This window comes from Fopius arisanus, unplaced genomic scaffold (assembly GCF_000806365.1).
Source record: "Fopius arisanus strain USDA-PBARC FA_bdor unplaced genomic scaffold, ASM80636v1 scaffold00012, whole genome shotgun sequence".
Classification (NCBI taxonomy): domain Eukaryota; kingdom Metazoa; phylum Arthropoda; class Insecta; order Hymenoptera; family Braconidae; genus Fopius; species Fopius arisanus.
Genome location: NW_011887751.1, coordinates 187,712 through 199,457, shown reverse-complemented (window position 1 = coordinate 199,457; position 11,746 = coordinate 187,712). Strand labels below are relative to the sequence as shown.

General features: G+C 48.4%; 2 protein-coding genes across 2 annotated transcripts in view; one reads left to right on the top strand and one right to left on the bottom strand.

The window, feature by feature from the left end:
• Window positions 1-6: 6 nt before the first annotated feature.
• RtcB (RtcB RNA ligase) lies at window positions 7-1,092 on the top strand (the record flags this gene model as incomplete). Its single annotated transcript, XM_011298870.1, has 3 exons — window positions 7-216; window positions 395-529; window positions 615-1,092. Coding segments are annotated over 3 exons (738 nt in total), but the record flags the coding sequence as incomplete, so codon positions are not given.
• A 468-nt stretch (window positions 1,093-1,560) lies between these two features.
• Window positions 1,561-11,746, bottom strand: part of dpy (dumpy) — a 51,451-nt gene continuing 41,265 nt past the window's right edge. The window contains exons 48-55 of the mRNA XM_011298871.1: window positions 11,429-11,746; window positions 10,708-11,340; window positions 10,244-10,549; window positions 9,880-10,182; window positions 9,445-9,762; window positions 2,504-9,027; window positions 2,100-2,286; window positions 1,561-1,914 (exon numbers count right to left, since the gene is read on the bottom strand). Of these exons, the coding sequence (XP_011297173.1) occupies window positions 1,676-1,914; window positions 2,100-2,286; window positions 2,504-9,027; window positions 9,445-9,762; window positions 9,880-10,182; window positions 10,244-10,549; window positions 10,708-11,340; window positions 11,429-11,746 (8,828 nt within the window). The 3' untranslated portion in view covers window positions 1,561-1,675. The remainder of the gene's footprint in view (window positions 1,915-2,099; window positions 2,287-2,503; window positions 9,028-9,444; window positions 9,763-9,879; window positions 10,183-10,243; window positions 10,550-10,707; window positions 11,341-11,428) is intronic.

Here is an 11,746-nt window from a genome sequence, read left to right as displayed (position 1 = left end):
CACTCGGGGAGTCGGGGATTTGGTCATCAGGTCGCTACTGATGCCCTTGTGCAGATGGAGAAGGCCATGAAGAGGGACTCCATTGATGTTAATGATAGACAGCTTGCTTGTGCTCATATTAATTCCCAGGAGGGACAGGATTACCTCAAATCCATGGCTGCAGCTGCCAATTTTGCGTGGGTCAACAGGAGCTCCATGACTTTTCTCACCAGACAAGTGAGTGATACTAAATCGTAATTAGTTATTCAACAAATAAAATTTATTCATTAAAATTGTAGTTTTTCATTGTATTATTGAAATTTATTATTTTTAGTCTGCAAAATTTTTTTATTATTGGAACAAACATGTAGTTTTTTTATTTATATGATTGTTGATAATTTTTTAACTCTTCTAGGCATTCGCTAAACAATTTGAGATGCCTCCTGACGACCTTGACATGCACGTCATCTACGACGTGTCTCATAATATTGCGAAGGTGGAGGAGCACATGGTCGATGGGAAAATGAAAACCCTTTTGGTCCACCGGAAGGTATAAAAAAAAATATTTATTCTCAAGTTAATGGTTCACATAAAATGCATTTGCAATTTGTAATTATTATTCTTTTAATTCCCAGGGATCCACACGAGCATTTCCACCTCATCACCCCCTGATCCCTGTGGACTACCAGCTGACAGGACAACCGGTCCTGATTGGTGGAACGATGGGGACCTGCAGTTACGTTTTGACAGGCACTGACCAGGGGATGAGGGAGACATTTGGATCAACATGTCATGGGGCTGGTCGTGCCCTCTCCAGAGCCAAATCCCGAAGAAATCTGGACTTCCAGCAGGTCCTGGATCGACTCCACGAGCTCGGGATATCCATCAGAGTAGCATCACCAAAGCTCGTGATGGAGGAGGCACCAGAGTCCTACAAAAATGTCACTGACGTCGTCAACACCTGCCACGCAGCTGGAATCTCAAAAAAATGCATCAAACTGCGACCAATCGCGGTAATCAAGGGCTAGAGTCACCGATTACCTCTTGATTAATTCCTCAATCATGTACACCTTTCTCACAATTTATAAATAAATTATAAGATATTATTATTAATTTTTTTCATTTATTAGATAAAATGTACAATTGTCTAATCTTCAATAGAAAAAGCTACATTAGACTATCATTTTCATATCGACTTTACAAATTAAAATTATTCATTTTATTTATTTATATGTATATATAAATTCATTTAATATATTAGACAAGTCCTCCACTGACTAGAGACAGATACAAAAAAGCTACAAGAAGAAAAACGAAATATCGGAGTCTTTTCCCTCGTGGACAGAAAAGTGGAAGAAGACCGTCACCATTAAAAAAAAAAATTAACAGATAATCCAATTGATTTTTCCCGGGCTCTCTCCGTTCTAAGCACCACGTACGTTCACAAAAAATTCCGGAAAAATTTGTCCCACAGAAAGACGAAACGAGAAAAAAAAAATACTACGACATTAGTCACTGGAGGAGATGCGTTTCCGAAATACACAGCCGACCAGTTTTAGGACGTGGTGGTCGGGAATGCATTCCTCGTTTAAAATTAATTATCCTAAAATTACTTCGATTAACAAAAATGATCGATTTTGTTTTCTTTTTTAAATCGACGACTCAGTGATTGATTTTTTTCCTCCACCGAGTCGTATTATGAGAGATGATAATCGGGTGAGGGTTCAGCCACTGATTCTGTGGTGAAGAGTGGATTGGGAAATTCTGGGGGATGTGGCAGTGGTCCAGCAGTCTTTGGCTGTCTTCTGTAGGCCATCAGCCAGCAGGACACGGCGATGGCGACGGCGACGAGGGCCAATAGCGCCGTTATCACGAGGGAGATTATAAAGCCGACCATTGATACGCATATGTCTTCGGCTCTCTGAGCTGCGGGCACTGTAAATTAAAAATTAAATGTTATATAATAATGATAATAATAATAATTGTTTCAAGATAATAATAATAATATTTCTATTATTTCTATTATTATTATTGTGATATTAAGTTTTTAAAGAGATTTTATAAAGCCTTTAGGGTTTTTATTAAAAAACATTTTCTAAATTTATTTGATGGATTCTTACATTCCGCAGGATCTGCCGTGTATCTCTCCTCTCTCCTCTCAAGAGTTGTGATTAAATTTGATTCAATCATTATTTCTTCCCTGAGCTGGCCGTCATACCCGTCTGATATACTCAGGGCTGTGTCATTGTATTCGTCTCCTATATCTCTCCTCTTACGGCCAAATGCATTGTAGCCACGACAATTGACCTATTTAAAAATAAATCACATGAAAAAAATTAATTCTGACTCAATCTTCGAATTACTCCACTCTATTTTCTTAAATATCGATAGATCAAAATTAATTATTAAAAAACGTTCGTTTCCCGGATGGCCACCAGAGGGTCTGATGCTGGGGGATTCCCCGCGCTCTCCGGAATGATACGGAATTGATAAAAATAGGTTTTGCATTTGAAATTTTACTCACCGGTTGACACCTTCCGAAGCAGACCCTGATATTGCACTGGAATCGAATGGTATCACTGCTGGGGAACTTGAAGGCATTGAAGCTGGCAGTGAGGGCTTGTGTCTCAGGATCCTGCATCCACTCCCCAAAGATGGTGGGCTCAGTGGCGCATCCATTTTCATCGGTGACCATGTACTCATTCTCCTTATCATTCTCCTTGGTCTTGGCGACGCAGTTCCTGGCGAATCCTCCGTAGATTGATGGTGGCTGGACATCGACCTGGAGCATGAGATTCTGACCGATCTCAGCGGATGCAATAGAGTCTCCAGTCTGCGTGACGATTTTCATGGCGCAGGTGGGAGGTGGTCCAGTGTTGGCGATGGTACCAGCAGTGGTTAGCATGGAGACGTTGAATCCTAGAGTGACATTCTGCTCACCAGTCTGATAGATGCACTTGACGTGATAAGCCTGAGCCTTGTAAGTCACAAGCTTCGGATGTTTCTGTATAACAAGAACAAAGCTAGCCTCTCCATTAACATGAATCAGACCGCAGTGTCCAAATTTGACCTTAAACGTTTCAGTTTTGTCAGTGTTATCAGCAGGAATGGAGAGAACCCTTCTACACTCCTCTTCTTTGCTCCTGCCGCGAACGTAAAGTACACCATCGAAACCCTGATGCTGCACGTGAATCTGCACCTGGACACCATCAGACAGACAGTGCGCCTCCATTTCCGGCTTAGGGAAGTCGGTTCGCAGGGTGCCAGGAGGCTCTGGAGGTGAGCACACAGTGTACCCATCACCGGTGTAACCACTGATACACGTGCAAATGGCGCGGTGTCTCGAGGCCAGACAGATGGCGTACGCAGCGCACGTCTGTTTAACGCAGGGATCTTCGCAGGTGCCATTCTCACAGTATTTGTCATCGGGGCAGTCGTCGTCAGAGGTGCACTGAATAATCTGAATGAGCTTGCAGTTGCCATATCGATCGAGTTGATATCCATGCTCCACTGGGCAGATGCACCTGCCGAACTCATCGATGATGAATCCCTTCTCCAGGGCGCAGATGCAACGGCCATCGGGTGTGATGATCATTCCTGTCTCAGGACGACATGGGACGCAGATATCCATCTCGTTCTTGGCTGTGCCAGGCGGACAAATGCAGTTGCCGTACTGATCCCTCACCTGTCCCTTCTCGATCAGACAGACTGGCGTCTTGTCACACCTGACGACAGCATTTCCTCGGTATCCTGGAATGCACTCGCAAATCATCGTCCTCACGGGTTTGGTGTCCAGGACTTTGCAATTGGCATTGACTCCGCACGGCTCGATTTTCTCACAGGGATTGATGCACTCGCCGTCGAAACAGGCGGTCTGTGCTGGGCACTCGTAGTCCTGCTTGCATTTTTTAACGACTGGTGTGCAGCCTCTGAGGATGTCTCCGACGTACCCAGGGGGACAAGCGCACTCGACAGCATGATTCAGAACGTTGCATTCCAGCTGTCCAGTACATGGATTTTTGGTGCAGGGATTTATGCAAAGGCTGTTGACGCAGGCGCGGTTTGTGGGGCAGTCTGAGTTGGTGCGACAGCCCAGAGGTTTGCAGGAAACTCGAGGGTTTCCAGCGAGACCTGGAGAGCATTCGCATACAGCTTGATGGTCGATTCCGTAGCAGACTGCGTCCTTGGCGCATGGAGAGAAAATCGGTGAACAGGCTGGGACGCAGGTGTTCTGAATGCAGGCGTGAGTGTCACTGCACTGATCGTTGGCCCTGCACTCGAGAACGCGAGAGCAACCGACATCAGGGTTACCGTCGTAACCACTGATGCAGGAGCAGATGGGCTTGTGATCGATGACGTCGCAGTGTGCATTGCTGCCGCAGGCACAGGGATCCTTGCACACGCCATTGACGCAGGCCTTATCTGGTGTACAGTCGTCATTTCGTGTGCAGCCGATGGGAAGGATCGGCGTCGTCGGCTCACAAGTTCCACTGCCACTGCTGATGTAACCCGGTGGACACATGCATACCATCGTCCTGACGGGAAGTGTAGGTAAAACTCTGCATTCAGATGGTGCGATGCAGGGTTCAACGACGGTGCAGGGATCCTGGCATTTCTCATTGAAACAGGCCATCGATGTCTTGCAGTCACCGTCCACACGACACTCCGGTTGTGGCTCTACTCTGCAGTCTACACTGGGATTGCCGATGTATCCTGGGAGGCATCTGCAGATGGGTACGTGCGCGTGAACCCTGCATTCAGCTGCTTTGGCGCAGGGATTTTCGTGCAGACAGGGATCGATGCACTGTCGATTAACGCAGGAGCGATCAGATGGACAATCGCCATTGCTGTAGCAACCAATAACCTGACATTTGTCTCTGGGATTTCCTACGTAGCCCTCCTTGCATTGACAGTCAGCTCGGTGAGCCACTGGCAGGCATTCAGCGTTAATACCGCAGTGATCGTTGAAAAGACAGGGGTTCACACAGCTGTTGTTCACACAAGACTTGTCGGGCATACACTCCGAATCCCTCTGGCACTCCAGGGAGTAACAGGCGACCTCAGGGTTCCCCTGGTATCCCTCCAGGCACGAGCAGATGGGTTTGTGATTTTTCACGAAGCAATTGGCGTTGCGCCCGCAGTTGCAGGGATCTCTGCACCGTCGGTTCACACATGCCTCTTGGTCAGGGCATTCAGAATCTGAGGCGCAGGTACCAACGACTGTTATCGGTCGACAGAAGCCGTCGGTGTCTGTTCTCCAGCCGTCGGGACAGGTGCAAACCATCGTTCTTACTGGAACTGTGTCTAAAACTCCACATCGAGCGTTCTCCAGACACGGTCGGATGATCAGGCAGGGATCCACACATGTCTCTTTGATGCAGGCCAATCGACTCGGGCAATCCACGTCTTTTCTGCACTCTGGCTCCTCCACGGTTGGCGGTCGACGCTCGCAGTAGGACAGGGGATTCCCAAGGGGAAGGCTCTCCGGACACTTGCACAGCGGGGCATGCGCTCTGACGAAGCAGATGGCGTTGGCAGCGCATGGTGATTTATCCGTGCACGGATCGACACAACGTTTATTTTCACAGGCCAGGGTCTGTGGGCACTCGAAGTCACTTGTGCATTCTGCACGCTCGCAGATCACCTCGGGATTCCCGAAATAGCCCAAGCCGCATCTGCACGATGATCGGTGATTCTTTCCGTAGCATTCTCCATTGATGGCGCAGGGATTGTCCAGCAGGCAGGGGCTCACACATTGACCTTGGTGGCATGTTTCCTCGTAAGAACACTCGTGGTCGGTTTCACATTGAAGTTTTGTGCAGCCTAGTTGGGGATTTCCCGAATATCCAGGGTGACAGACGCATGACGGGTAGTGATTCGACACCAGACATTCAGCGTTTGGTCCACAGTTGCAGGGATTGATGCATAGATTATTGACACAGGCTTCAGTTCCAGCGCATTCGCTATTCGAGAGGCAGCCCAGGGTAATCTTCGGTGGTATGCAGTTTATTCTGGGATCTCCCAGGTGACCCACTGGACACCTGCAGATTGGATTATGATCATCCACGTGGCATAATGCATTTCTTCCGCAGGGATCACCAGCAACACAGGGGTTCACACACTTGGAGTTGATGCATTGACGGTCGGATGGACATTCACTCGTTGAATAACACTCCGGTTGGGGTGGTGGTGAGGGCTCTCGAGGCATCAGTGAACACTCGATGTATGCGTTGCCAGTGTATTCAGCTGCGCAGAAGCAAATTCCAGTGTGAGACTCTGGTCTGCACTGAGCGTTGAAGCCACAACGGGTTATCAGACAGGCATCGATGCAGTTGCCATTGAGACACTTGTCGTGATCAGGGCATTCATCATCACCCCTGCATTGAGTGTTATCCCAGATGATCTTCTGGCACCTGCCGTGGATGTCAGTATATGTTTCTGGTGGACATTCGCAGATCATAGTACGCAGGGGTAGTGTATTCAGGACTCGGCATTCTTGATCAGGTGAACACATTTCTGATAATGCGCAGGGATTCTGGCAACGAGTGTTAATGCAGGCCAAAAACGATGGGCATTCAGAATCCGTACGACACTCTGGTTTGTCAGAGGGTAACTGAGAGCAGTCAACGTAGGGATTACCAGTCGTTCCAGCTGGACACACGCACTTCGGTTGGTGTTCTTTGGGTATGCAGGTGGCGGTCTCTGCGCAAGACTCTTCGTCGCAGACTGGACGACAAACTCGGTTCAGTCTGTCGCAGGCCTCGTGATCAGGACAGTCCTCGTTGTACTGACATACAGCGGAGACACAGGTTACACGTGGATCTCCCTGGGTGCCAAGAGGACACCTGCATCTAGCCTGATGGTCAATGACACTGCATTCAGCTCCACGACCGCAGTGAACATCACCTACGTGACAGGGATTGGCGCAATACCCATTGCGACAAGATTTATCGTAAGGGCACTCGTTATCTGATTTGCATTCAGGCTTGAAACATTGACCCTGTGGGTCGCCGGCGTAACCCTGAGGGCAGTGGCATGTGGGATGATGTTCGATCATGATACAATCGGCGTTCAGGCCGCATCTGTCATTTGCACAGGGATTCTGACACAACTGATTTACACACGCGAGATTCGATGAACAGTCGTCATTAGTGGTGCACTCAGGCACTGGTGTATTATCCCTGTAGCAGCCAGTGAAGGCATCCCCCAGATAGCCCTCAGGGCACGTGCAAACGTGCTGATGATTCTCGACTCTACACTGAGCCCGACTGGAGCAGGGATTAATGGTGCAGGGGTTCACACATCGTGAGTTCAAACAGGCAGTATTGGATGGGCATTCGGAGTTGGTGGTACATAATTTCTCAATCTGTCCAGCAATTGGGGCGCAGGCAATGGTGGCGTCTCCTATGAAGTGTGGAAGACATTCGCAGATCATCGTCCTCATCGGCAGGGTGTCGACAACTGTGCACTTGGCGTTTGTGACGCAGGGCCGAGTCTCTGCGCAGGGATCCTTGCAGGTGCCACCGAAACAGGCGAGTCGACTGGGACAGTCTGCATCAACGGTGCATTCAGGGATAGGTTCAGCTACCCTGACACAACCTTCAGAGGCGTCACCGGTGAATCCAGGAGGACACCTGCACATCGCATGATGATTGATGACTGAGCATTGTGACGTCGATGGACAGTTGCAGGGATCCACACATTTTGTGTTTCTGCAGGTGAGGTAAGATGGGCATTCGGAATCAGTCGTGCACTCAGGGCGGTAGCAGGCACGGTTGGGATCACCTTGATAACCCTCCAGGCAGATGCACATCGATCTGTGATATCCATTTGGCTGGCAGATTGCGTTCAGGCCGCATTGAGTGATTCCACAAACATCGAGGCACTCTTGATTGACGCAGGATTGTGACAGAGGGCAATCCTGATCGCTCCTACAACCTATCTCTCGGCAGTATTGCTGGGGATTGCCTGTAAAGCCCTCGTTGCAGACGCAGACAGCACGATGAAGAAGAACTTGGCATCTACTATTGATTCCACATGACCCCAAAGTGCAGGGATCCACACATCGTTGCTCCCAACAGGTTTTGTCGTTCGGGCAGTCTGAATTCCGTGTGCACTCTGGTCTGGGAATTTCAATGTCTGTAATTCTGCATTGAACGTAAGCATCACCGATGAACCCGGATGGACATGAGCAGACCGGTTTGTGGTTGATGGTTTGGCAGATGGAATTAATGCCGCATGTGTCAATGCAGGGGTCCCTGCAGCGTTGGTTGAAGCAGGCGCGGTTCCTGGGACAATCGGAGTTGATGAGACACTCCGGGTAGATGCAGTATGCAACATTGTTGCGAACTCTGCACTCTCCATTAACATTGCAGGGGGATGGATTGCAGGGATCTGAAAGATCCTCTCTGCGACACTCGACGAATGGATTTCCAACGAGTGGCTGTGGACAGCTGCATAGGGGACTGTGATTTATAGCCCTGCAAGTTGCTCCGATGCCGCAGATGTTCTGGGTGCAGGGATCCACACATCTCGAATTTTCGCAGGCCTTATCTCCAGGGCAGTCGGAGCTGACGATGCACTCGGGGTGACATCCAGCGAGACTCGATGGCTCACCCTGAAGACCTGGAAGACACTTGCATAAAACACTTTGATTTATCTTCTCGCAGATGGTGTTCGGGCCGCATGGAGATGGATTGCAGGGATCTGGTATGTCAGGCTGTCTTGGAGGCACGTGACACTGCGTGAACGCGTCCCCTATCGATGGATATGGGCAGGAACAGATCGGTACGTGATTTGATACTGTACAGATTGCACCTATTCCACAGGTACCTGGACAAGGATCCTGGCATTTTGTTCGAATGCATGCCAGAGAATTTGGACAGTCTGTATTGACTAGACATTCGGGGTGACATGCCTCGTACGGATTTCCTCGGTAATCTGGCCAGCACTCGCAAATTGCCGTGTCGTAACGCTCTCGGCAGAAAGCATTGGCACCGCAGGGCGACGGGTCGCAGGGACGCTTTTGCGCAGGTGGTTGCGGTCGTTCTGGAATATATAAAATTCGGTTTAGACTTGAAAATATTTCGAAGAAAAAAATCAGCGAACTTGCTTGATTTTTCGTGCGTGTTGACGTTAAAAATTTATATATTTCTGGATTAATGAAGTACATTAAATCCATTAAATTTCTGTTTCCCACACCTTGATCGAACCACAGATCATGCTATAGAAATAGTTCAAGAGAGAGATGATTAGAAAGATGTACAGATGAGAATTAATCAATTAATTAATTTACATGGCGCTATCTACACTCTATTTACATCGCTGGGATGAAAAAAAAAATGATTAGTACGTCATGAAACAATCTTATATGCGATATAAATCAGGCATAAAACTACTGACACTATCGAAGCCACTAGCTGCTGAAAAATAATAAGAGGCTTGTAGGAAAATATCTGGTCTTACTCGGTGTCATGGTACAAAGGGTGAAGGGGTCACCGGTGTAATCCTGCAGGCAACTGCACGAGGGCTGATGGTGGGAGACCTGACACATGGCATCGATGCCGCAAGAGCCAGGACAAGGATCCGCGCATTTATTGTTCACGCAGGCGAGGTGATTCGGGCATTCACTATTAATTCTACAATCTGGTCTACAGTTGGGCGGCGAGCCAGAGAAACCAGGCTGGCAATTGCAATTGGGTGCATTGTTCACGGTCGTACAGATGGCATTGGGTCCGCATGGCGAGGGAACACAGGGATTTTTAGGCTCATCTTCGGGTTTCCCTGTTTCATAAAATTGGGTCATTCAAATATTGATTTTTCCTTTTACCTTCGGGTAGCATGATTAAAATTGATTTTGGTAGAGATTGATTAGAATTTTAACCACAAGTGACGACTTACTCATAGGGAAACACTGGACGAACGGATCTCCCGCGTATTTCTGGGGACAAGTGCAGATTGGATTGTGATTTCTCACGGAGCACAGTGCATTTTGTCCACAGACACCAGCACAGGGATCCTGACATCGGCGATTGATGCATGCACGATTTTGCTCGCAATCCGAGCTTACGACACACTCAGGTCGACAGCTAGGGGGATTCCCCAGGTATCCGGGTAAGCAGGAGCACGACACCTGCTCGCCAAATTGACGACAGATTGAATTGGGACCGCAGGGTGATGGCTCGCAGGGATTCTCTTTGGGACCTATTCAAATTAGTTCATTTCAGAGAACAGGCAATCGAGGATTAGACTCAGATATTCTTACGTTCTTTCGGTTGACAGGATGAGAAAGGATCGCCCTGATAATCTCCGATGCAGCTGCACATGGGTATATGATTGACAACATTGCACTCGGCATTTCGTCCGCAGATGTTGGGGCAGGGGTCAACGCATTTGTTGTTGGAGCATGCTCTGTTGAGGGGACAATCTGAATTTTGAACGCATTCAGGCTGGCAGCTGAAATAGGGATCACCGTGGTATTCAGGCAGACAGGTGCAGGCGCCGTCGCGACACTGAGCATTCGGACCGCAGGGGGACGGGTCGCACGGATTCTTTGGCGCTGGAGGTTGAGCTGAAAGAGTCAATTCGTAAATAAATAATTGCTTGGACGATTCACGTGTGAAAAAATCATAGGAAACGTTTCTTCAAAAATTAAGTGAGTTGTTCAGAATTTTTAAAGAAAGTGTTTTGTAAATGAATTTTTTCAGATGTTCGCATTATGTCTCTCACGTGGTTGTGGCGTTAGGAAGCAGTTGCTGAATGGGTCCCCTGTGAATCCCTGAGGACACGTGCAGACAGGTGTGTGATTGACAACAGTACAAAGAGCACTAGTACCACACGATCCTGGACAGGGATCCCTACATTTTTCCCTGATGCAGGCCTGATTCTGACTACACTCGGGATTGATGCTGCATTCGGGACGACAGTTCGGTGGAGTGCCGATGTAGTTTTGTACGCAGGAACAGGCGGGATAACCAGCTGTCTCCTGACAGGTGGAGAAAGGTCCGCAGGGTGACGGAACGCAGGGGTTCACAGGTTGTTCAATGGTATTCGTTGGGAGGTCAAAGCACTTGACGAAGGGATCACCAGTCTGGTTAGGAGGGCAGCTGCATATGGGGCTGTGATTGCGTATGTCACATCGAGCCCCAATTCCACATATTCCAGGACAAGGATCTGAACACTTTTGATTGATGCAGGCACGAGTTGATGGGCATTCGGTGCTTGAAACACACTCAGGCCGACATAATGGCGGTACACCGGTGTATTCAGGTAGACAACTGCAGATCGCCTGATTGTTTGATACACGACACTGACTATTGGCTCCACATGGTGATGGGGAACAGGGGTTCACGGGGTCCGACGCTGTGGGTGAGAAATTTATTACTAATTTTACGGAAATTTCGGGAAACACTCACGGAATGATTAATAAATTATTCGGATGAATTCTTACGTCTTTTTTGGACGGGTCGGCAGTATCTGAAGGGATCGCCTGTGAATCCCCTCTCACAGGAACATGATGGCACATGGTTTATCACTTGACATATGGCATTTTGGCCGCATGTTCCCAAACAGGGGTTCTGGCATTTTGATCTGATGCACGCCTGATTGGAAGTGCAATCTGGATTAATCACGCACTCGGGTCTACAGCCTTCGTACGGATTACCGTAGAAATCTGGGGCACACGAGCACATCGCTGAGCCAGAAGACTCGCGACAAACGGCATTGGCACCGCAAGGGGATGGCACACATGGGTTCGTTGGAATTGGCA